Source organism: Cannabis sativa, chromosome 9, assembly GCF_029168945.1.
Source record: "Cannabis sativa cultivar Pink pepper isolate KNU-18-1 chromosome 9, ASM2916894v1, whole genome shotgun sequence".
Classification (NCBI taxonomy): Eukaryota; Viridiplantae; Streptophyta; class Magnoliopsida; order Rosales; family Cannabaceae; genus Cannabis; species Cannabis sativa.
Genome location: NC_083609.1, coordinates 4,359,150 through 4,386,426, shown reverse-complemented (window position 1 = coordinate 4,386,426; position 27,277 = coordinate 4,359,150). Strand labels below are relative to the sequence as shown.

The 27,277-nt window shown below is 35.2% G+C and overlaps 2 protein-coding genes across 2 annotated transcripts; both read left to right on the top strand.

Moving 5' to 3' along the window:
* Window positions 1-12,255: 12,255 nt before the first annotated feature.
* On the top strand, window positions 12,256-13,569 carry LOC115723055 (ferritin-like catalase Nec2). Its single transcript, XM_030652458.2, has 3 exons — window positions 12,256-12,624; window positions 12,726-12,951; window positions 13,045-13,569. The coding sequence occupies exons 1-3, from the start codon at window positions 12,317-12,319 to the stop codon at window positions 13,423-13,425; spliced, it is 915 nt and encodes a 304-aa protein (XP_030508318.2). The 5' UTR covers window positions 12,256-12,316; the 3' UTR covers window positions 13,426-13,569.
* Window positions 13,570-25,678: 12,109 nt separating this feature from the next.
* Window positions 25,679-27,020, top strand: LOC133031116 (ferritin-like catalase Nec2). Its single transcript, XM_061104451.1, has 3 exons — window positions 25,679-26,068; window positions 26,163-26,388; window positions 26,476-27,020. The coding sequence occupies exons 1-3, from the start codon at window positions 25,761-25,763 to the stop codon at window positions 26,854-26,856; spliced, it is 915 nt and encodes a 304-aa protein (XP_060960434.1). The 5' UTR covers window positions 25,679-25,760; the 3' UTR covers window positions 26,857-27,020.
* The last annotated feature ends 257 nt before the right edge of the window (window positions 27,021-27,277 follow it).

Sequence of the window (27,277 nt, the reverse complement as noted above, 5' to 3'; positions counted from 1 at the left end):
ACCCAGAACTTATCTTCTTCCTTCATCATCATCCAGCACAATTTAGCAAGAAGTGCTAGATTAGTATCCCCAAATCTTCTTAAGCCCAGGCCTCCACAGTTCTTAGGCTGGCAAATGTCATTCCAGCTTTTGAAAGCTTTGTATCGAGACTTGTGCGAGTTTCAAATCCACCAAAATTTTGCCACCGATCTGTCAAGTTCATTGCACAAGGTCAAAGGCACCCTGGCCGTGGACATAAAATAAGTTGGGATACTCTGCCAAAACGAACCCACAAGAGTAGTCCTTCCCGCTTGAGAGAGACATTTGGCCTTCCAACCTTCCAGCCGAGCCATGATTTTATCTTTGATAAAGTGAAAATCCTTTCTCTTGCTAGCCGAAAAGAAAAAGGGATTCCGAAGATATTTTCCTTCGTGGCTTAAGAAATTCATATCCAGAATCCGTTTAACCTCCACTTTAATTTCCGAATGAGTATTGGGGGAAAAAACCAGGCCGCTCTTCCTCTTGTTTACCAATTGCCCAGACCATTTTTCATAAGTGGTAATACATTCGGCAAAGGTCTTAGCATTTAGGGAGTTCGCATTGCAAAAGAAAATAGCATCATCTGCATAAAAAAGGTGCGAAATTGGCATAACATTTCGAGAAACTTTGATTCCCGAGAACTCTCCCCTGTTCTTAGCCTTGGATATTAATTTAGACAAAACCTCGCTGCATAAGATAAATAGGAAATGCGAGAGGGGATCGCCTTGTCTTAGCCCACGCTTAGGATTGAAGGGAGCTAACGGAGCCCTGTTGAGCAGAATGGAGTACGACACCGAGGTAACACAACTCATGATTAAATTGCAGGCCTTAGCACAGAAACCATTTGCTTGCAAAACTCTTAGAAGGAAACTCCATTCTAGCCTATCATAAGCTTTACTCATATCTGTTTTGATCGCCATCACGCCCTGTTTTCCTTTCTTATTCTTAAAGATGTGAAGGACCTCTTCTGTAACACCCTAACTATCTTAGGCGTATTACGTGATTTTTAAACGTACTGTGCAGCTCGTCGCTAATCAACGAGGTTTATGGAAAAACGTGATTAATTAAAATTTTGCTTTTTAATTAAACTTATAAACCATATTATAAAAGTCTCGGGATCCCGATTTATAAAATCATTTACAAACGTTTTAACTGTTTAACTTTTACATCAAAATAAAGTCGTCTAACGACCATTTACAAAAAAACTCAGCCTTGCTGTCCCGAGGATCGTACGCTCCAGGCCTAACCGCCCCGACATGTACAATCTCATAAGCTCGCTCACGGTCCATCAGCTACAGCCTTGCCTTTACCTACACATGAACATAAACTGTGAGTCGACAGACTCAGTAAGAAAAGCATAATAATATCATACATAAAACTGACTGCCGTGTCCAACACGATACTGAGTCCCGCTACTGCCATGTCCAACATGGTACTGAGCACTACTGCCATGTCCAACATGGTACTGAGTTTTGAACGTTCAGGGGACGGTACTATTGACAAGTATCCTCCTGATCGGTCGAACCGGTCATACTCCGCCGCCGGTCATACTCCAGCCTGTACCGACGGATAGGTCAATAGCACTGAACCACCAACCAAGTGTCAGCCTGATCGGTCGAACCGGTCATACTCCGCCGTCGGTCATACTCCAGCCTGTACCGACGTGACAGGGTTGGATGGTTCGAAGCCTAAATACATGACTAATGTAATCTAGCAGGCTTCCTACATGCACGCTAAACATGTAATCTACATATGCATACTGTTATACTAATCTTACCTGGATTCCGATTTCAGGTGTGCCGGTCAACCTGACTGGAACTGAAGCTGAGCGGCGGATTACTGGCTCCTAAACCATAAAAATCACAACGCTATAAGTGACACACTAAATCACTTCCCGGGGACTAAAACTTGGAACTAAAAGTTTCCCTATCGATAAAAAGCATGGCAATACCCCTAAAAACCTAAAAACGAGGAAAACTAGGGTTCTGAAAAATCCCCCAACCGGTAGACCGGTTGCCCAACCGGAATTCCGGTTCTGGGAAATTCAGGACCCCCATCCGGAATTCCGGATGCACAACCGGAATTCCGGTTCCTCGCAGGCAGCAACATCAAATAATCATAACTCGACCAATTCAACCCCAATTGGTCCCAAACTTTCCAGACCTGTTCTAAACTATCCCTAGAACAAATCCAAAGCATCAAAACCACCCAGAAACCACATACACAAAAATCACCATTGGAGCTCAAGCTTTGAGTTCCAAACTCAAGCTTGAGCAAACCTAGCTAGCAAGCAATCAAAACCATCTAAACTTACTTAAACAAGCTTAACTAAGCCTCTGAAAACAATCAAAAACACCCAGCAATTCACAGAAACAAAAATGAACCATTTCTTTCCAAAATTCATAACTTTTTCACATAAAAACTAAAAGCTTGAACAACCTAACTAATATGCTTTAACACAGCCCAATTTAACTTCAATTAGCATGCTTTAATCCACATAAATCAACAACAAAATCACAGCAGCAACATATCCCAAAATCATGCATGCATTTCATCCAATTTCATAAAAATCTCAAGAAAACTAAATAGAAAAAGCAAGACAAGAATTACCTTGATTAGAGACACACAACAAGCTGAAATCTACTAGAAATTGAAGAGGAAAAATCACCCTAGGAGCTGCCTCAAATGGCCGAAAAGAGAGAGAGAGAGTTGAGAGAGTTTCTTTGAGAAAAATGTGATTTTTTCTAAGTTTGGGAAAAATGAATAAAAGCTATAACATTTCCTTATATTCAGCCAACAATACACATAATTAAATATTTATTTTCAAATAATACACTCACATAAGACAAAACACTAATGGGGCAAAAAGACCATTTTGCCCCTCCACCATAAAATCATGAAAATCATACTAAAGGGGTATTTTTGGGAAATTCTAAATTCCCGGCCATTCCCGACATTCCCAATGTCTAAACCCGTCCCCAAACTACTAACATACTAAGTTGTGATTTCTACTGAGCCAAACGCCGAGTTCCAAAATACCGGACACCGGAAATGCAAAATATGCAAGCTACTGAATAACATAAATAACAGAATCATAAATTATTTAAATAGCTATAAATAATTTCATAAATAAACATAAATAACTGCTAATTTCCAAATTAACTAAGCGGGCTTTACATCTTCAGCCAATATTGAACATTCAGCTATCCAACGGCCTGGGATGAAGGCCGATTGAGTAGGAGAAACAAGTTTATCAATAATGCCTTTAAGCCTATCCGTGAGAATCCTTGATATGATTTTGTAGCAAAAATTACAAAGACTTATAGGTTGAAAGTGATCAAACCTACAAGCATTAGTAGTTTTCGGAATTAAGCAAAGGAAAGTATGATTCAAGTTACTGCTTACAGTATTTTGGGTGAAAAATTCCTGGACCATCGCACAAACTTGATCTCCAACTATCCTCCAATACTTTCTATAGAAGATTCCAGAGAAGCCGTCTGGCCTTGGAGATTTCAGCGAGTGCATCGCGAAAACCACCTGTTTTATCTCATCTGCTGAAGGGATTTTGCATAATCGTGATTCTCATCTTCTGTAACAGCCGGGGTGAAGAGCGAGTCAAAATCATTGCCAATCACTGGATCAATCGAGATGAATACTTGGGCAAAATTCTTTTGAAAGAACTCTCCAATCTCTTCACGGTTGCGGAGCCACCTACCATCATCCTCAATACTTCTCCTTTATATATATACATAAATAGATAGATATAAATATAGATAGATAGGTAGATAATTTTTTTTATATATAAATTACCGTATTTTTAAAAATAATCTTATATTTTATTCATTATTGGTTTTATGGGGATAGTTTATAGTTTTTGTTTTTTAGTTTGTGCCCTTTTTTTGGCTAGTTTATACCATTTTATTTGGCAATGTTGTGTTACATTATTTGGCTAGTTTGTAGATTTGTTGTTAGCTTGTTTGCGCATGGATTCAACTTCAAAGAGTGCTATTGTAGATTTTCACAAGTAAATGTTAAATCTTGCTTTTTAATTATATTTTATTAATTTTGAAGGAGTTTCTTTCTATCATTTTATATCATTAATTATTTTCTTATCATTTATTTGTTAGGCGCCAATTGAGTTTTGTTACATTTTTTGAAAATAGTTAATTTTATTTGGGATTTGATTTATTTAGTTTGATTAATCCCTTAAATCTTATGTATGATGTAAGTTATATTGACTAGTATAGTTCTACCTTGAAAGACTTAGCTCTAATAATAAAAAAACTTTGAAGATAAGTTTTTTCTTGTTATAATAATAATTACATTTTATCCTTAATTTAAAAATTCACAACATTATTATTGTATAGTGTGCTAATCCATCTTTATACATCTATTTATTTTGTAGGTAGTTTTGGTCCATGCGGTTGTTAACATCAGATGCCTCTTGAAGGTGGTCTCAAGTTGTTTTGTCTAAATTTCTGAGATAACTTGGTCTTATATAAGTCGCTTTATTTGTAGTGACTCATATTCTGACGCTGTATATCTTTGGCTGAACAATTAGCTTGTTGACTGGAAGTTCCTCTGCGTCGACGATTATCATAATGTGATTTAGATCACTCTCTCAAAAAAATAAATAAAAAAATAAAAAATAGCCTTGTTCACACCATATTATTTCCCAATCATGAGTTGTCATTAGATCATTCTAGATGTTGTGTCAATTATGAGTTGTTAGGGGATTGTTCTAAAATTCCAAAATGCTTGGGATTCCTTTTTTTGAATTAGCCAATGAGATAGCAAAGGAATATTTTCTTGTTAGGATTTTTATTCCCTATTGTTGTACTATAAATACCCTATAAAAATTATTTTTTATACACTGAGAAAAATCAATACAAAAGATATATAAAAAATAATCCCTTTCTCTCTTTCTCTCTGCATTTCTTTTCCTTCGATCCTTTTCTTTTTGATTTGATATCAAAGCCAATGGCTTCTAAAGGTGATTCCTCAGTCAACAATCTTAGGTCTCAAGTTGTTGATGTTCCTATTCCAACTTCAGCACCTATGCCTACATCAGCCGCACTAGTGTTACTTGGGCCCCTGCTTCAACTGTTAGCTCCAATTATTATTCACCTGGATAGAGACAACTACCCCTATTGGCGCTCACAAGTTGTCCCAACCGTGCATGCTCATGACCTAGATGGATTCTTTTTTTGGCACAAGATCGTGTCCACCTCAGTTTCTTGATGCTCCTCCTGAGTTAATTTCAGACATACAACAGCAGGTAAACCCCCAACTCGCTGTCTGGATTCGCACAGACCAAGCTATATTAAGCTGGCTTCTAAATTCTATTTATGAGGCTATGCTAGGCCATGTTCTTTGATGTCGTATTTCCCATGGACTCTGGTCTCTTATCGAAAATCTTTCTACCACTCAAATCTCATGCTCGCATACTTCAACTCAAGTTCCAACTTCAATCTCTCAAAAAAGGGTCCATGACCATTCATGACTATATTCTTAAAATGAAATCCATAGCAGATGGACTTAACTCTGTAGGTCAAGCATTCAATGATGATTATTTGATACTTTATATACTGGGAGGTCTTGGTTCTGAATATGACTCTGTTGTCATTAACCTTACATCTAGAGCAGATCAACTTACACTTTCTGAAGTGCAGTTTCTCTTACAAAGCCACGAGATGCGTATTGAGCAACTCAACTCTATTGCTGCACCAGATCGCTCCTTCGGTTAATTTTGCTGCTCGAGGCAAAAAACCCTTTATTCCTTCTAACTCTGGAAGGTCCTCTGGTTGTCGTGTCCATGGTCATGGCAGAGGTCGAGGAAATTAAGGACGAAATGTTTGTCAGCTTTGCAACAAACTTGGTCATCCCGCTCTGGCAAGTGCTACTTTCGTTTTGACACCAACTTCATACCTTCCAATAATTAGAATCCTCCTCAAAACAACACTGCTCAGCAATATGGTAACAACCAGCAGGCTTTTGTAGCTGTCTCAGGCTAGCACCCTCGACCTGATGATACCAATTAGTATGTGGACAGTGGAGCAACAATTCATATCACAGACAATGCCAATAACATTCAAGCTCCTGTTGAATACAAGGGTGAGACTCAACTTATGTAGTTGGTAATGGACAATCTCTTGCTATTTCTCATGTTGGTAACTACGTCATTAAATCCTTTGGTGGATCAAAACATGTCAAGTTAAACAAAATATTATGTGTACCCAAAATAGCAAAAAACCTCGTAAGTGTTTCCCAACTAACTAGAGATAATAATGCCTATGCCAAATTTTATGCTGATTCTTGTGTTTTGAAGGACATGGATTTTAAGAGGGTTCTTCTTCAAGGGACACTTAACAATGGTCTCTATCAACTCAAAACACCAGTAGCAAGCTCTGCAAGTCACAATTTCACTTCTGCTTCAAAATCCTTTACCAATAGCCCTAGTTTTAAGTCTATTAAGTCTTGTTTTTTAATTTCTCTCAATGAATTAAGTTTGTGGCATCATAGGTTAGGCCATCCTTCCTCTAATGTACTTAAGCAGTTCTTTTCAAGTTGTCCTCTTGGAAAAGCTCATCATAAGGCTTATCCTGTTGCTATAAAAGAATCAAAACAACCTCTTGAGCTGATCCACTCAGACGTATGGGGTCTGACACCAACTATGTCTAGGTATAGTTATCGCTACTACATCAACTTTTAGATGATTTCAGTCACTACACCTGGAATTTTCCTCTCAAAACAAAAGATGAGGCCTTACCGGTCTTCACAACCTTCCAAATCCAAGTAGAAAAACAATTGAATACCACCATAAAAACTATCCAAACAGATTGGGGGAGGTGAGTACCACAAGTTTGAGCCATATCTCAAATCAATAGGTGAAAAGTTTAGGCATCCTTGTCCTCACACTCACCAACAAAATGGCAAAGTCAAGCGAAAACATAGGCACATAGTCGAAACTGGCCTTACTCTTCTTGCTCACTCTAGCATGCCTCAAAGGTTTTGGTGGGAAGCCTTTCAAATCGCAACATTTCTTATTAATTATCTTGCCACACATGTGCTAAACTATAAATGTCCTATTCAAAAGCTCTTTGGTCTTTCTCCCAACTATAAGTTCTTGAAGGTTTTTGGTTGTGCTTGCTATCCATATCTTAGGCCATATAATACCAATAAGCTACAATTTCGTTCTGCCAAGTGTGTTTTCATAGGGCATAGCCCAAGTCACAAGGATTATTTATGCCTTCATACTTCTGGTCATGTTTATGTTGCTAGTAGTGTGTCTTTTGATGAAACTGATTTCCTTTTTGCTAGTGGCTTTACTTATCCTACTGCTCATACAGATCCACCATTGCTACCCAGCCATTACCCTCAATGGCTGCCTTATTTGTCTACTGTGACTTCAGATCATGCCACTGATGTTATGATTGATGATGGAGCTCCTTGTTCTGCCTCCCAACAAGATGATTTTTCTTCAAATTCTCCTATCACTCAACAACACAACTCACCGGGTCTAGCAAATCAAGCCACTCGTGCCTCTGTCAACTCCTACTCCACTATACCGTTACATGTAGATTTTCCACTTTCACCTTTATCTTTGTCCAAACAGCCACACCAAACCTCACCCTCCCAGCTGCAACATAATGCAGCGCCTAACACTCCACCCAACCCAAACACACCTTCTCATCCCATGATAACTAGAGCCAAAGCTGGTATACATAAACCTTAGGTCTTTCATGCCTTCTCTCCCTCACCATTGGCCTTAATAACTGAGTTAGAACCAGACAGTGCAAGTGCAGCCTTGAAAATTCCTCGTTCGAAGTCAGCAATGGGCACTGAGTTTTATGCTTTGCTTAAAAACAAAACATGGATCCTTGTGCCAAGGAGACTTGGTATGAGCATTGTTGATAATCGATGGGCGTTTCGTGTCAAATTGAATCACAATGGGACAGTTCAACGCCTTAAAGCGTGTCTTGTGGGTAAACGTTTTCAACAAAAACCAGGCATCTATTTCTTTGAAACTTTTAGTCCTGTCGTTAAAAGTCTAACCTTTAATACTTGCTTTGACAACATCAAACAATTGGGATATTCAACAGGTCGATATTGACAATGCCTTTCTTAATGGTGTCCTCTCTGAAGATGTTTATATGGAACAACCAATCGGCTATGTTAGCAAGACACATCCAGACTATGTGTGCAAGTTGCACAAGGCATTGTATGGCCTTCGACAAGCGTCGCGTGCTTGGTTTGATCAACTTAAACAAGTCATATTCTCACTTGGGTTTCAAAATTCTATCTCAGATTCATCATTAATTTTTTTACAAAAATGGAGGTGTTGAATTATATCTTTTGGTATACGTTGATGATATCCTTTTAACAGGCAACAATAACCACAAAGTTTGTGGTATCATTGCTCAGCTACAACAAGTGTTCTCCCTAAAAAAACTTGGCTCCGTTAATTACTTTCTTGGTTTCGAAATCACTTGCGGCAGCTGTGGAATTCACCTCTCACAAGTAAAATATACTACTGATTTACTCACCAAATTAAACTCATATGTTACACCCAAACTCAAGCCCAACTCCTATCTCTCAAGGTAACAAACTCAATATCAATGACAATAAGTGCTTTGATCAGCCTACCTTCTTTCGAAGTGTCTTGGGAGGACTTCAATATTTAACACTCAATCGCCCTAACATTGCTTTTACAGTAAACAAATTGAGTCAATTTATGCACAGTCCCACTCAACATCATTGGAATGTATGTAAAAGGATCTTGAGATAGTTGAAAGGCACAATTGGGCAAGGCATTATGTTCAACCGTCTAAAGAATTGACCATTGAGTGTTTTAGTGATGCCGATTGGGCTGGTTCTATTGATGATAGAAAATCAACAACTGGTTACTGTGTTTATTTTGGAAGAAACCTTATAAACTGGTGCTCGAAGAAACAAAAGGTAGTTGCAATATCGTCAATAGAAGTAGAGTATAGAGCTCTTTCGCAAACTACCATGAAAGTTGCTTGACTTCACTTTCTGTTTAAAGAACTTGACATACAACATCAGCTACCTGTAATTATCTAGTGCGACAATGTTGGCACTAAAAACCTCTTTTCCAATCCTATATTTCACAACAAAACAAAACACATTGAAGTTGACGTGCACTACATCAGAGACCTCATTAAATAGTGACTAATTGAGGTTAGGTACATTACATCAGAGCAAACTGCAGACATCTTCACAAAAACCATTTCAATTAATCAATTTTTCTACCTGAAGGACAAGCTTGTAGTGGTCAGTCAACCAAGTCAAGCTGGAGGGAGCATGTTAAAAAATAGTCTTCCTCATACTAGATTATTTCCCAATCATGAGTTGTCATTAGATCATTCTAGATGTTGTGCCAATTATGAGCTGTCATTATTTTTTATTTTTTTTTTTGTTAATAAAGAATAATTTTAACTAAATATTTAATAAAACCAAAAATTTTAAAATAAATAAACTAAATAATTTTCAATCAAATTTAACAACTCTATAAATCAAATAATATTTACAACATTATAATAAATATAATTTATTATTCTATTTTTTTTTTTTGACGTGGTGAAATAAATTCACACATGATTAACAATGCAACAAATTACAATCGACAGTGGAACCTCCTCGAACTAGGATAGCTCATTGTCTAACCGAAGGGTATGTTTTGTCAAACCATGAGCTGCAGAATATTTATCGCAAGCACATGAGACAAAACTACTCCCAGAAATTTAGACAATAAAGTTATAACATCTTCAATTAGCACCCCATCACATTGAAAAATACTTTCCCTTTATTAATAGTTGTTGCCAGAGTTAGCGAAATTGAAAAAATATCACAACACCAAACTAAAAATCACAGTTATATTAGAATGAAAATTTTAAAATAAAAGTTAATATACAAACTCAGAATATAACACACAACCCATATCACAACTCAAAATAACTAAAAAACTAACAAAATTCTAAGAAAAACTAGCCAAAGGTATTACCCTTTGGCTAGTAACAATAAAAAAGCACCCTAATTTTAAAATGCTAAAAATCAATATCAAATAGATTATATTTAAAATTTAACTTATTGATAAATTTTCTGTAAGTGTAGGCCCTCCACAAAATAACTTACAAAATAACAAAAAATAAAAATTTATTACTACACAATATAATGAAGAAAGGTAATGTGAAGAAGCGATGGTAAACCAAATTATATTGAAGATAAAGACTTAAAAAGACTTAAAATACTTATATGTTAAAAGTGAAAAAGACGCTTAAATAGAAAACATGAGCATAAAATGGATCAATTCTCATACCTATTGACCATACTACAAAACTACCCTAAACAAGTAGCGACAAGCCATAATAAATGGCACACATGCCATAAAATTAAGGTGTAAAACCATAAAAAGCATTAAAACCATCAAAAAATTATATGAGCATGATTTGTTGTTGATTATTATTGGTAATACATTTTGATTAAGTAGTATTTATTAACATTTGAAAATATCTAAAGTTAATAATAAAATATTTAATAAAAGCTACTAAAAATTAATATAAAAACAAATATTTAAAAATATATAACAAATTTAAAAAAATTAATTATGGTGCTAAATAAATAATGGATAATAAATACAAAAAGATATGATAAATAATAACATTAGACTTTATGAAAAAAAAATAATAAAAATTTAAGTGAAAAACATAGTATGAAGAACTAAAATATTACATGTAAATATAAATGGTAAGAATGATTAAAATAACTTAAATGAGTGTGTAAAATAAAATTCAATTAATGTAAGTTAATAAGTATCATTTCCAATAAATATTAAATAAAAAATTAAAAATTAAAGTTGAAATCAATCACGCATTAAAAAAAGAAAAAAAATAATATATAATATAAGTAATGAGTGAGTGATAAAGAAAGTAATATAATTACATGGCATATAAAAAATTAATTAAATGGAATCCTAATAAGTAATAACCACATATAAAATATTAAATTAGAAAAACTTCACAAAAATAAAATTAAAATATAAAAAGAATAAATAAATTAAAACTTATTAATATGATTATAAAAAAACGTAAGATAATTAATTGGTGAACTGTATAATAAGTATAATATCGATCGTCTCCACCTGTTGGGAAACCTGAGAATTGGTAAAAAAACTGGAGCTAAATTGTCTCGTATTAGAAGTTTCGAATCCATACATAGTATTCAAATAAAATAAAACTACTTAAAAAACAATTTTAAAAACTTATAAAACTTAAAAAACCAATAAAACCAACACAGTAAAATGAAAGTAAAGAGATAATATAGCGTGAATAATTGTTTAAACTCAACAAGAATTCCTGTAATTATGATCTGATACCCCATTCTTCCGTCACCGGCGCCTAGGACTCTTCTTCTGATTCCGTACAGCTTTCTCCGCCTGAAGCAGAGGCGCAGGATGACCGGCGAAGGGTGGTTGGACGATACCCATTTAATCGTGGACTAAGATTTATACCTAAATCATGTAAAAATACTCATTTCAAAATTTTTATTGTTTCTTCTAGCCCTTAATAATATTTATTATCTATTTTCGAAAAGCTCGAGAAATAAAATATTTGTCCAAAATTGGCTTCAACGTTCATTTTGATCTATTTTGTGAATCAGATTATCCATTTAGTTATTTAATAAAATATGTGCGGTGCATGAGTATTGAGATAAAATACAAGGAACTAAATTAGTATTTTATCTTTTTTCTTTCTTACACTGAGCAAAATGCTTGGACTAAACATCAAACTGAATTATTTGATGATAGATGGAATGATTACATTTGAAATTTATAGTAACTATTCAACCAAACTTATAATGGAAGTTTTAATAATTTTCCAATGTGCATATTGCTAGGTAGGTAGCTAGGTATATCATATAGAGCTAGAGTTTATATATATTACGTACGTTGGAGGATTACAAAAATAGTATGTATATATAAGAAATGCAAGTTAATTAAAGGAGAAAGTGAAGGAGACTCTAATAATAATAATAAAATGCTTACCCATGCCACCCCTAGCTAGCTAGCTATAGATAGATGCCCTCTAACCTAGCTATAGCTATATACTCATCAAGTATATCAATCAATTATATACGTACAGTTAGCATGCCCTCATGCAAGGTACGTAGTGCATATAAAAATTATATATATATGAGAGTAGAAAGTGTTATCACCAAACAAATTGTATAAGAAATAATCTAATTAATAATATATAAAAGTAAGTACAGAGAATCAATAATGGACACTCCAATTGTTGCTCTTACATTAGTAGTCCTCCTCTTTTCAAAATCTGTACCAGTGTTTGGTACCATTGATATTCTCCCAATTAGCTATAATGATGTGAATCGCTTGGAATTTTCTTTGAATCTTGAGTTTTTGGCAGCTGAATTCTTCTTGTACGGATCATTGGGTTATGGTTTGGACAGAGTTGATCCACAACTGGCCAAAGGTGGCCCACCTCCCATTGGTGCTACAAGGGCCAATTTGGATAATCTCACAGCAGATATCATTACACAATTCGGATATCAGCAAGTTGGAAACATCAGGTCTATACGTAATTGTATTAATTATTAATAATTGATAAAGTTAATTTGTAACTAATTATTTATAGATATTGATACAAATATGTATATATGCATGCATGCAGAGCTATTGCAAATACAGTGAGAGGGTTCCCAAGGCCACTATTGGATATAAGTTCAGCAGTATTTGCACGAACCATAGACATTGCATTTGGGAGAGACATAAGACCACCCTTTAATCCTTACGAAAATAGCATTAATTTTCTTATAGCATCATATTATATGCCTTATACAGTACTCACTGGCTACGTTGAAGCAAACCCAAACCTCAGTGGATCTACTTTCAAAGCAGTACGTACATTAATTAATTAGCAATTTAATTAGTGTGTAATGTATATTATTGTGATTGTACAATAATTAATTAATTGTATATTGGTACTGCAGCTTGTGGCAGGTCTTTTGGGTGTGAAAGCAGGGCAAGATGGTGTGATTAGAGCATTGTTGTACCAGCGTAGAGATACAAGAGTAGAGCCATATAATATAACAGTGGGGGAGTTCACAAATCGAATTTCTGAGCTAAGGAACACACTTGGACGAGGTGGTGTGAAAGAAGAAGGGCTTATAAACGTTACAACATCTTTAGGGGTTGGCGGAATTAGGGTTTCCACCGGAAATGTGTTATCTGCAAACATTGACTCACTTTCGTATGGAAGGACGCCAGCTGAGATACTTCGAATTGTTTATGGAACTGGTAACGAACGTAGGCCTGGGGCCTTCTTTCCCAATGGAGCTAATGGTCGTATTGCTACCATCTTATCTGCCTAGCTAATAATAACATTATTAATTTATAACCATAAAAATAATATTCCATGTTCCATATACTCCTCCTCTTAAATAATAACAATCAATGTATTGTACCCTTATATATAATAATAATATATTTATAAATGTGTATGATCTCTTATAAAACATCTCCCTATAAACATCTCCATATGTTTGTGAATGTGATGATTAGAGTACTAAAACAGAGAGATAATCTTTAAAATAAATAAAAATCAATCAATATAAATTCATAATAACATTTAGCTACAATTTAATTTAAAGATTAATTATATATTTGAGATTTTATAATAAAAATATTATTTTAGACACTCTTGCAATATTGTCAAACAATTTACTTATAAATTGTACAACACCTCTTCCAATGGAGCTTTCGTTACGTTGAATAATTAAAATGAATTTTTTACACTTTTAAAATATTGTTACCGTAAAGTTATGCCCCTTGATTTATTATTGTATAATAGAGTACATATACTTCTAAACGTATTACAACTACCAAAACGTACATGCCCAAAAAATTTTGTGGGAATTTTTTTTATGGCATAGCAAAAGTTCGAGTGAAGAAACCAATTTTCAAATGGGTCAAATGTAAGAAAAACAACTTCAATTGGGCCCAGATTAGGCAGACCCATGGTGCATTGATGTCTATCGATAGAGTCATTGTTGCACCACTAAGAAAGGGGTTTAAGACCCTATTTCAAGATGTTGGTTTCTAGAAAACCAACTCTAATCTCGAACCAATCACCACTGACACACACAACACAACACTGCACATATTTAACTAGAACAAGGAATCATACAGTACAAGAACATAAAAGCATAAAGAAGAACACAACCAATTTTAAGAGGTTCGAACATCCTCTACCAATGTGTTGAAGTGCCTAATCCCTTGTTTCTGAACACCCTTTGATCATTGGGTTCAGTTCATCTACTATGAAACCAATCTAGTGTTTACTGACTAAGAGCATGCCTCATCAGTGGCTTCTCGATCTTCTTTTCTGAAGACAGCTCAGAGAACTCTCTCTCTCAACATAAATCTCTTTCTCTCTGTGTGTCTCTTTATCTCTTTGATTACAACTCACATTTCTACCTAACATGATCCTCAAAATATTAATATATAGCTAGTAATACCAACTAACTAACATTAACAGAAAAACCCAAATAAGGGAAAAAAAAAAGAAATAAAACAGTTACTACCAAGGCTAACACACTAAAAATGAAATCAATTACGGTGGCATGAACATGTGGCAAAGTTGGCTAAGGGAATGAGCTGACTCAATACTTTCCGCCGCAAATCAAATTTCTTGCAAGTTCTGGCACGTTGTTTCTTGCATTGCCCATCATTCATTCTGAACATGGAATTTCTAATTCCTTCAATTGGACAAGTTAATTTAGCCATTGCTAAATATCACTTTGCCATATTTTTGGACTCTCGGGTCTCTTATCCAAGTTTTATTGTTTTCCATGTTGAAGTTACTTCCTGAATCAATGATCCACTCATTCTTCTAAGGCACTTCATTTGTGACCAATGCTTCTGTTGCAGACTTTCCCATGAACACCTCACCATCTTCACAATGCTCTCCATAATTGGTTGTTGTTTCTTGTTCTTTATTGTTTTGATTGTCAATTCTTTGCCCTCTTGGCTTTTCCTTCAGTTCATGTCAATCTTTTTTGATGTGACCTATTTTGTCACAGTGATATCATTTACTTTTTTTATGACCCCTAGATTGAGACCTTCCTCTTTTCTTGACGTTCTGACTTCTTCCTCTTCCTTTGGGTGGATGATGTCCCTTGTGTTGATCTCTTCCTCTCGAGTACATAGCCTCTAAGTTGCTTCTTGAAACCTTTCCTCAATGATTTAGGGACAGTTCCTTCGATTAAATGGCACCTATAATTTCTTCAAGAATTAATGTGCCCTTCGAGTGGATGATAGTGTCTTTGAACTGGTCCTATTGAGCTGGCAAGGAATTCTACAAGTAGATTTTCTTGTCTTCTTCCTCAAACTTCACTTCCAAGCTGTAAAGAACAATTGTGTAATGGCGAAAGTGGTAAAAATTGAGATTATTCTGTCTAAGAAAGATTGACTTTAAAGGTTAACTTTATACTAATTAAAAAAAATGAATGAAGAAGATCAACGCCGATTTGAATATTTGTATCCATTATATATAGCTTCATTAAACAATGGAAATCCTAGTGCTATTGAACGTACTATTTATTTTATCGAACCAGAATTCAGTAACGGGGAGGAAGCTTTCCAATATTATTATTTGTACAAGAATGCGAATGCCAAAAAATGGAATGTTTGGTCCAATAAATATGATAATTATATTTGGAAGTGTGAGTACGGCTGTAATTTTATGCGTGAAATTATGAAGAGGAAGATCCTTGGTATTCTCATAACTCTTAACATATATACAACCGTTCCCTAAATGACAATATTGTTGAGTTACAAGCATCTTTGGTGACAAATTGCAAGATGTTGAAAGACTAACTTGTTGAGCTGACACAAGTTAATTAGGAATTGAGCTAATTATCTTGTCACCTGGTAACTTTACATGCTAATGGCTTTCCTCTAACCGGTGGTTGAAGAACCTCCCATACCACCTTTCACAATTTTGACGAGGTAAGTGTCACCTCTACCTCTAGTGGTGAAAATTTTGAAGAATCCATTCTACCAAGTACATATGAGGGTAATAATATTAATGTGGTACCCACATTATTCATAGAAGAGAACAATACCACCATTATTCGAAAAGTAACTCTTTCTCATTCTACAATTCTTCCCCTAATTATGGATGAAAATAAATAATATCATACTGATATGATAGAAAATATTGTTGAGAAAATTATAAAATTATTTTCACTTAGCCATTTACAATATTTCCTCCACGACTTAGAAAATGATCATTTTATTTATCGCAAAAATGTAACTAATGCTTCAATTTTTGAGACACATTGATACTGGATAGTACAAAATATTAAATTGGTAAGCCGATCTGAGGAGACTTGTCTCTAGTTTGCCAACTAATCAGGTTCTGTCTTTCTATTATAGGGCAAAGTTTTACTAGAAATACAAGTACAACCTCGTATAAAACTGACATGCTGACTCAATTCTTGATTGAAAAGATGATGTGTTAGTAGGTAGCTCCCATAGAGCCGACCCTTCTTGGTACAAACTTGCGAGAAGATGCAATCGGGACAGGGTCTAGTCGCATACTATGCCTCGCATAGTCAAATAAATAATCAGGATCAAGAGAAGTTAATACTGGTGGTGTATATTGATTATATGCGATGACCAAGTATATCTCTCTTGCGACTAATAAATATCACTTCTTTACATAAGATTGGTCTGAATGACTAATGTGTTCGACAATTCGTCAGGGACTCGCATGTTCTATGTTGTCAACACATAGAATGTCGGACTATGCGTTTGAGAATAAATGCAGACATTCAAGCGATAGGCCCAAAGGCCACCCTACGAATACAAAATATCATAGAGCCTGCGAGTTTGTGTGTTGGAATATGAACATGCAACTCGGGGATTATCAAGTCGCATACATTTCAATACCCTTAATACAAGAACAGATTAAATTGTTCTTCATTTATTCTTTAAATATTAACTTTGATTAAATATTGTCATTTAATGTAAAAACGGTTCTAAACCGATTAGTTAATCCTAAAGGACACTTGCTTTCTATATAAAGGAGTGATCCAAATCAAATTAACCAAGCTAAAATCATTGCAATAAAGGACTAAGCAGACCGAGCTCTGACTGAACCACTATAATTCTCTTGTTTTCTCTCTCTTTCTACTTTCATTTTTGTCCATTTAGTAGCCAGTAGACTAAGTACTCGCTATTCTAAGCGAATACTCACATATTTATAATTGAGCATTCTAATTTATATCCGAATACTCATATTATTTGGTATTTTCTAAATTCCTCCGACAACACTTCCATTTCTTTTATTTTTGGTATGTTTTAATTATTATTTTATTATTTTACTTTGATGATTTGTTTTTATTTTTCTAAAAATCAATCTCATGTTATTTTCTAGCTCACTCTCATAGTGTTCTCATTTCATGTATATAAAATTAATTTTATTATATTATTTTTTTTATTTTAATTATAAAATTATTTTAATTTTATGTTAATTTTCATATTTGGACAAATGATAAATTTTGAAGTGATTAAGAAAATGTGAGAAGCCCAAACCGAACTAGATTTCTACCTTACCATACTATTTATCTGATCAACTTAATTTCTCATCTCCTTATTTTTACTCTTTTTAAGCTATTTACATTTCTATTATTTTATAATTACTAATCTAATCTTTAGTTTTAATTTATCTCTCTATAGATACGACACAGCCCGTTTATTAACGCGAACGCAGTGTAATTTATTGGGCAATATTAATTTTGGGCGCCGTTGCCGAGAAAATTATGCGCTACAAGAAGTTAGTATGGTTTGTCTGTTTTTTTTATTATTGTAAAAAAAAATCATACAAGTAAGAAAATTTATAACATTGTCAATTAAATTAACTTCATTATAGATTATTTATTTATTATTTTCTTTATTTAGATTTATCATAGTCTTATTTTAGCTATAGGTATGTTAGTTTTTCTTTTCCTTTATTATTTCTTTAATAAACTTTTAGATCTAAGATTAGACTCTTATTATTTTTAGATTGGCATTTACCTTTTTAAATAAATATAATGTCAAGAATAATTGGGCAATGGTGAAAGTTGTAAAAATTGAGATTAAGAACGATTAACTTTAAAAAGTTTGTGGTAGAGTACTCTTTACACTTTCTAGCAATCTCCGGGAGTTCTAATAAAGTGCGGGACGAAGCGGTACCTTGACAACCTTCCCAATCTACTTAAAAATATCTCATGTATATACCCTTTAATTATTAGATAGTTGACTTTTATACTAATTAAAAAAAATTATGAACGATTTGAATATGTATTTCCATTATATCTTGCTTCATTAAACAATGAAAATCTTAGTGCTATTGAAGGTACTAGTAATTTTATCAAACTAGAATTCAGTAATTGTGAGGAAGCTTTCCAATACCGTTCTTTTTTCAGGAATGCGAATGCCAAAAAGTGGATTGTTTGGTCCAATATAGTTCTGATGATTATATTTGGAAGCCTGAGTACGACTATAATCTATTATATATGAGTGGAATTGTGAAGATAAACCTCCTTGATATTCTCATAACTCTCAGCATTAATACAATCGTTCCCTAGATGACACTATATTGTTAAGTTATAAGTATCTATGGCGAAAAATTGCAAGATGTTGAATGACTTACATGTTGAGTTGACACAAGTTATGCAAGTTTTGAGCAAATTATTTTGTCACTTGGTAAGTTTGCATGCTAATTGTTCTCCTCTATAACCGGTGACTTAAGAACTAATTAACCTCCAATACTACCTTTCACACATTTTTAACGAGGTAAGTGTAACCTCTATCTGTAATGGTGAAAATTTTAAAGATAAAACACAGAGATTAAATTAGTATTTTTCTTACACTGAGCCACATTCAAGGACTAAATAACATCATACTTGCCAGTGGCGGAACTATGTTTTTGTATGGGGTGGCTGTCAAGGAATAACAATTCACCTACTGTATTTCTACACCTGCAATACCAGGAAAATACATTGCAGCCATACAATTCAGTGGTCCCATGTTTGTAACAGAATTGTGCCCTTTTTAATTGTGTAATTTGTCTTGTATGAATTCTGTTATGCCTTGTCATTGTATAATCATTATGGGAATATTTAGGCTAAATATTTTAGTCCTTTGCTCATGTAATCACTGCCAGGTGTCCAACCAAACGGCTGTTTTTGTATTCTGAATATTGCTATAAATATACTTCTCTGGCTCATACAGCAAATGAGCTGAGATTCATAATTTGCCTTCTCCTTAAAATCCAAACTTGGTATCAGAGCCATTGCTGGCCTCTGCCATGTCTACTCCACAAGACAATCAACCAGCATCAGCTGCAAGTTCACCGGCCAACTCTGGTGTTGCCGGAGCTGGTTCGAATAACAGCAATAACACCAACCAGGCATCTCAGCTCCCAAATGCCTTCGCCCAACCAACCCTAAATCAGCCCTTTTCACTTAAACTTGACCGCAACAATTTTACACTATGGAAGACAATGGTCTCCACCATTGTTAGAGGTCATAGACTTCATGGATATCTCAACGGTACTCTAATGTGCCCATTGGAGTTCATCATGGTTGGAGATACTCAGGTTACTAACCCTGAATATGAGAACTGGATAATAAGTGACCAGTTACTCATGGGATGGCTTTACAGCTCCATGACCGAAGGAATCGCCACATAAGTTATGGGGTCTTACTCTGTTGCTAATCTATGGCGAAACCTTGAGAGCCTATATCGTGCCTACTCAAAATCAAAGATGGACGACACCCGCACTTTGATCCAAACAACTAGGAAAGGGTCGACTCCGATGAGCGAGTATCTGAGGCAGAAAAAGAATTGGTCGGACATGTTGGCCTTGGCTGGAGATCCGTATCCAGAGGCTCACCTTGTTGCAAATGTTCTATCCAGACTTGATGCTGAATACCTTTCTATTGTTCTGCAGATTGAGGCTAGATCTAACACCACCTGGCAAGAACTCCAAGACTTACTGCTAAGCTTTGACAGTAAGATTGAAAGGCTCCAAAATCTTACCCTCAACAGCAAGACTACCAGTTCTCTGCCACAAGCTAATATGGCAGCTAAAACCAACAACAATGGTCGGGGTCGAGGATTATTTCAGTCACAAAATTCTGGAACTCACAATGGTGTCCGTTTCTCCAACAGTCGAGGAACATCTGGCAGATTTAGAGGAAGAGGACGTGGCCCTGGTTCTGGTTCGAGACCTACTTGCCAAGTCTGTGAGTATGGTCACACAGCTGCCATCTGCTATAATCGGTTCGACGAAAGCTACATGGGATCTGACCCAAACAACTCTCAAAACCAGAACAAATCAGGACAAAACAACAACAATCACAGTGCATTCATTGCCACTCCTGAAGTTCTCGAATCTGATGCTTGGTTTGCCGATAGCGGAGCAAGCAACCACATAACATCTGACCCTTCAAACCTCACTCAGAAATAAGATTACAATGGTAAAGAGTCTGTTGTTGTTGGCAATGGCAGTAAGCTGCAAATCTCACACATTGGTAATGGTAAATTGAACACTAAATCTGGCAACTATTTACTGCTCAAAGACATGCTACTTGCTCCTAAAATTGCCAAAAATCTTGTTAGTGTATCTAAACTTGCCACTGATAACAATGTGCTGATTGAATTTTACTCAACTTTTTGTTTGGTGAAGGACAAGGTAACAAAGAGGGTGTCTTTGCTTCACGGAGTGCTTAAGGATGGATTGTATCAGTTGGACTCACCTCACACCACACCAAATCATTCACACCAAAAGTCCAACCTTATTTCAGCCTTTACCATTTTAGTCGACTCAAATGTAACTCAGCCTCAGGCTGCTAGTCTTTTAATTTCCCAAGTAGATGTGTGGCATAGGAGATTAGGTCATCCCTCAATCAAGGTTTTAAACCATGTTCTAGAGTCTGTTAATGTAAGTGTGTCAAAAAATGAAATGAAAACCTTTTGTGATGCTTGTCAATATGGTAAAGCACATGCTCTTCCTTTTTCGTTCATCTAATTCTCGTGCTAAATCCGTGTTGGATCTTATCCATACTGACCTATGGGGCCCTGCACCCGTTGCTTCTAACATAAATCACCACTATTACATCCACTTTGTGGATGATTATAGCCGTTATACCTGGCTATATCCTCTCAAACTAAAGTTCGATGCCCTTGCTGCATTCATACAATTTAAGGCTCTAGTTGAGAACCAATTTGACAAGAAAATAAAGAGCCTTAGATCAGACTCTGGGGGTGAATACAAGCCTTTTATTGATCTGGTGCAAACTCACGGCATTGAGTTCCAGCACCCCTGTCCACACACCTCTGCCCAAAATGGACGTGCTAAACGCAAGCACCGTCACATTATCGAGATGGGACTTACCTTGCTCGCACAAGCAAGTATGCCCCTCAAATATTAGTGTGATGCTTTTCACACCTCAGTCTATTTAATCAATAGGCTTCCCACACCCTTGCTGCACTAGAAATCACCCTATGAAATACTATTTGCTCGAAAACTAGATTATGCTTTTTTGAAAACGTTTGGTGCAGCGTGTTTTCCGTGCCTTCGTCCTTACCAATCCCACAAATTCTAGTTCCACTCTATCAAATGCGTCAATCTTGGTTATAGTGACTCCTACAAAGGCTATAAATGCCTTAGTCCCACTGGCCGCATCTACATCTCTCGAGATGTAGTTTTTAACGAACTGGAATTCCCCTTCAAAATGGGTTTTCTGAACAATTATACCACTCCACAACCTGTCCTAATTCACTCTACTTCCTGGTCCACCCTTCCCACTCATTACCCCACTCCATTATCCACACCAGTCGACTCTTCTTCCACTGATACATCACCTGAAGCCACTCCTGCAGCATCCTCTAGCAGCCCCCATGCTCACTCTTCAGCTGCTAATTTTGACTCCCCTAGTTCTGTTTCAGGTCCTGACAGAGACAATGATCTATATGCCCATGACCTGCAACATGAACATGATCTGCACCAAACAGTTTCGGGTTGTTTTGAGCCTGCTGGTGTTGAAAATCGGTTAAGGTGTACCTGCTGAACCCAATGTTCCATTGCCTTCACACCCTATGATTACCAGAGGTAAAGCTGGGATATTCAAGCCTCGAACATTTGTGAGTCAAATACAATCTGAATCTGCCATCACAGAACCGGTTAGTGTTGCTGAAGCAATAAAGCATCCAGGCTGGTTTAAAGCGATGAATGTGGAGTTCTATGCTCTAAAATCAAAAGGGACATGGGTTCTTGTACCTCCTTCAGATGCATACAACTTAGTTGGAAATAAATGGGTGTATTGAATCAAGTTGAATGCTGATGGTACTGTAAATCGTCTCAAAGCCCGACTTGTTGCAAAGGGATTCCATCAAAGGCCTGGAATCGATTATGGTGAGACCTTTAGCCCCATTATCAAGGCTGCTACTGTGCGAATTATCTTGACTATTGCGGTATCTAGTGGATGGGAAATTAGACAACTTGACATCAACAACGCCTTTCTAAACGGTGAATTGGAGGAAGAAGTTTACATGGTTCAACTGCAACGCTTTAAAGAGAAAGGGAAGGAAAACTTTGTCTGTAAGCTGAAAAAGTCAATTTATGGCTTGAAATAAGCTCTGAGAGCTTGGTTTGACAAACTGAAAGAGACTTTGACAGCTTGGAATTTTCACAATTCAAAGGCCGGCACATCATTGTTCTTCTACAAAGATGCAAAGGTAATTATACTTGCCTTAATCTATGTCGATGACATTATTATTACGGAAAATGACAAAATCAAGCTGCATAATTTCATTACTAAACTAAACAATAAGTTCACCTTGACAGATACTGGACCTTTGCAATACTTTCTTGGTATTGAGGCTTACCGTGATGCATCAGGTCTTTACTTGACACAAACTAGATACATAGAAGATATCTTGAGCAGAGTTAATATGTCCAAGATAAAGACCTGTCCAACACCAATGATTGTTGGCAAACCTTTGTCGCTCACTGATGGGAAGCCAATGGAAAATGCTACTCTTTATAGGAGTACGGTTGGTGCACTCCAGTATCTATGTCACACACGGCTTGACATTGCATACGCCGTGAACAAATTGAGTCAATTCTTGCAAACTCCAACTGACATTCACTGGAGTGGAGTGAAACGCGTACTACGATACTTGCAGGGTACCGAAACAAAAGGTCTTAACATCAGCTGTAGCGACAGACTTAGCATCACTGGTTTTTCAGATGCCGACTGGGCTTGCTGTCCTGATGACAAAAGGTCTATTGCAGGTTATTGTGTTTATTTGGGTGACACTCTTGTGTCATGGTCATCCAAGAACCAAGCTGTTGTTTCAAGGTCGAGCATTGAATCAGAATATCGTGCTTTAGCTCATGTAGCTGCTGAAATATCATGGGTTGAGTCATTGCTGAATGAACTTCAGTTTCCTTTCCCAAGTCCATCTGTGACATAGTGTGACAACCTCAGTGCCACTGAACTTGCAGCGAATCCCGTCTTCCGTGCTCGAACCAAACACATCAAAATTGACGCGCACTATGTTCGTGATAAAGTACTGCAGAAGCAACTTGAGATTCGATACATTCCTTCACATGATCAAATTGCCGATTGCTTGACTAAAGGCCTATCTCCTTCTCGTTTTGCCTTCCTTGTAGACAAACTCGGCGTGAGGAACTCACCTTTTCGTTTGAGAGGGGATGTCAAGGAATAACAATTCAGCTACTGTATTTCTACACCTGCAATACCAGGAAAATACATTGCAGCCATACAATTCAGTGGTCTCCTGTTTGTAACAGAATTGTGCCCTTTTTAATTGTGTAATTTGTCTTGTATGAATTCGGTTATGCCTTGTCATTGTGTAATCATTAGGGGAATATTTAGGCTGAATATTCTAGTCTTTTGCTCATGTAATCACAGCCAGGTGTCCAGCCAAGCGGCTGTTTTTGTATTCTGAATATTGCTATAAATATACTGCTCTGGCTCATACAGCAAATGAGCTGAGATTCATAATTTGCCTTCTCCTTAAAATCCAAACTGTGGCCATGGCCCCCTTAATATTTTGGGGAATCATTTTTTATATATTTATAATTTATAAAAATTAAATTTAGTTATTAAAGAAATACAATTAGTTTAGTTTACCTCAATGTACATAAATAGATTGTGTATTATTATATAGGGTTGTATAGGTGTATTTTATTTCTTATGTTAATTTAAAGGCTATGTGTAGAATTTGTCCCTCGAATTAATACGATTATCAAATCGTCTTTTAAATTTATTTACTATTCCCTTTGAACTATGTCACAATGCTGAAATATAAGACTTCTAATAAGTTTTATCCAATGTTGCTAATAAAATAGTAATGAGAATTGTGTGTCATTGTCACATAAGTGCCACATCTATAATTTAAATAAACAATAATTTAAAATTTAAGAAATTTATTTTCTTATCAATAATTAATAAGAAAATTTAAGATTAATTTATTTTTATTCATATAATTTAGGGTAAATACTATTTTGAATCTTGTATTTTACAAAAAGTTACTAATTGGACTTTCTATTTTATTAAATGATAAAATGGACCCTATATTTTTTGAAAAATGTACAAATAGAACCCTGAATTGATTTTTTGTCAAAATAAAACTTAATAATAATCTAATCTAAATATGTTATAACAAATCTAGTTACATTTTTTGTATCTGTTTGTGTTATAAATTATCTTAAAGTTAGTTATATTAAAAAATAAAATTGTTAAAAGAGCTCAGGGTCCTATTTTTACCATTTTAGAAAATATAGGGCCTATTTTGTCACTTAACAAACAGAGGGTCCGAAATATTATTTATCCTATAATTTATAGTTAATAAGAAAATATTTTTTAAAATTTTAAATTAAATATGTGACACTGACAATAATATATCAACTACATTGACATGTTTTAGTAGAAAAAATTTAAAGGGGTACGATACGATTATTGTAATAATTCAAGATTATAAAATTTCTAAATAGCCTAATTTTATTAGTATTTTCTAAAAAAAAAATAGGTAAAAATACAATTTGCTTAACCTTCCTGTTTGGCCCCTCCTTGAGTCTTTGTCTAGTTCCGCCACTGAAACTTGCATTCCATAACTGTTTGATTTATAATTAATTATTATTGATGATAGATGGAATGATTACATTTGAAATTTATAGTAACTATTCAACCAAACTTATTATGGAAGTTTTAATAATTTTCCAATGTGCATATTGCTAGGTAGGAAGCTAGGTATATCATATAGAGCTAGAGTTTATATATATTACGTACGTTGGAGGATTACAAAAATAGTATGTATATATAAGAAATGCAAGTTAATTAAAGGAGAAAGTGAAGGAGACTCTAATAATAATAAAATGCTTACCCATGCCACCCCTAGCTAGCTAGCTAGCTATAGATAGATGCCCTCTAACCTAGCTATAGCTATATACTCATCAAGTATATCAATCAATTATATACGTACAGTTAGCATGCCCTCATGCAAGGTACGTAGTGCATATAAAAATTATATATATATGAGAGTAGAAAGTGTTATCACCAAACAAATTGTATAAGAAATAATCTAATTAATAATATATAAAAGTAAGTATAGAGAATCAATAATGGACACTCCAATTGTTGCTCTTACATTAGTAGTCCTCCTCTTTTCAAAATCTGTACCAGTGTTTGGTACCATTGATATTCTCCCAATTAGCTATAATGATGTGAATCGCTTGGAATTTTCTTTGAATCTTGAGTTTTTGGCAGCTGAATTCTTCTTGTACGGATCATTGGGTTATGGTTTGGACAGAGTTGATCCACAACTGGCCAAAGGTGGCCCACCTCCCATTGGTGCTACAAGGGCCAATTTGGATAATCTCACAGCAGATATCATTACACAATTCGGATATCAGCAAGTTGGAAACATCAGGTCTATACGTAATTGTATTAATTATTAATTGATAAAGTTTGTAACTAATTATATATATATATTGATCAAATTATGTATATATGCATGCATGCAGGGCTATTGCAAATACAGTGAGAGGGTTCCCAAGGCCACTATTGAATATAAGTTCAGCAGTATTTGCAAGAGCAATAGACATTGCATTTGGCAGAGACTTAAGACCACCCTTTAATCCTTACAGAAATAGCATTAATTTTCTTATAGCATCGTATGCTATGCCTTCTACAGCACTCGCTAGCTACGTTGAAGCAAACCCAAACCTCAGTAGATCTACTTTCAAAGCAGTACGTACATTAATTAATTAGCAATTTAATTAGTGTGTAATGTATATTATTGTGATTGTAACATTTAATTGTATATTGGTACTGCAGCTTGTGGCAGGTCTTTTGGGTGTGAAAGCAGGGCAAGATGGTGTGATTAGAGCATTGTTGTACCAGCGTAGAGATACAAGAGTAGAGCCATATAATATAACAGTGGGGGAGTTCACAAATCGAATTTCTGAGCTAAGGAACACACTTGGACGAGGTGGTGTGAAAGAAGAAGGGCTTATAAACGTCACAACATCTTTAGGGGTTGGCGGAATTAGGGTTTCCACCGGAAATGTGTTGTCTGCAAACATTGACTCACTTTCGTATGGAAGGACGCCAGCTGAGATACTTCGAATTGTTTATGGAACTGGTAACGAACGTAGGCCTGGGGCCTTCTTTCCCAATGGAGCTAATGGTCGTATTGCTACCATCTTATCTGCCTAGCTAATAATAACATTATTAATTTATAACCATAAAAATAATATTCCATGTTCCATATACTCCTCCTCTTAAGTAATAACAATCAATGTATTGTACCCTTATATATAATAATAATAAATTTATAAATGTGTATGATCTCTTATAAAACATCTCCCTATAAACATTTCCATATGTTTGTGAATGTGATGATTAGAGTACTAAAACAGAAAGATAATCTTTAAAATAAATAAAAATCAATCAATATAAATTCATAATATCATTTAGCTACAATTTAATTTAAAGATTAATTATATATTTGAGATTTTATAATAAAAATATTATTTTAGACACTCTTGCAATATTGTCAAACAATTTACTTATAAATTGTACAGCACCTCTTCCAATAGAGCTTTCGTTACGTTGAATAATTAAAATGAATTTTTTA

Excerpts from the sequence above, each read along its gene's own strand:
- LOC133031116 (XM_061104451.1), top strand. The coding sequence starts at position 25,761 with ATGGACACTCCAATTGTTGCTCTTACATTAGTAGTCCTCCTCTTTTCA. Across the intron at positions 26,069-26,162 it reads CAGCAAGTTGGAAACATCAG|GGCTATTGCAAATACAGTGA; the intron begins GTCTATACGTAA and ends GCATGCATGCAG. Across the intron at positions 26,389-26,475 it reads GTAGATCTACTTTCAAAGCA|CTTGTGGCAGGTCTTTTGGG; the intron begins GTACGTACATTA and ends TTGGTACTGCAG.
- LOC115723055 (XM_030652458.2), top strand. The coding sequence starts at position 12,317 with ATGGACACTCCAATTGTTGCTCTTACATTAGTAGTCCTCCTCTTTTCA. Across the intron at positions 12,625-12,725 it reads CAGCAAGTTGGAAACATCAG|AGCTATTGCAAATACAGTGA; the intron begins GTCTATACGTAA and ends GCATGCATGCAG. Across the intron at positions 12,952-13,044 it reads GTGGATCTACTTTCAAAGCA|CTTGTGGCAGGTCTTTTGGG; the intron begins GTACGTACATTA and ends TTGGTACTGCAG.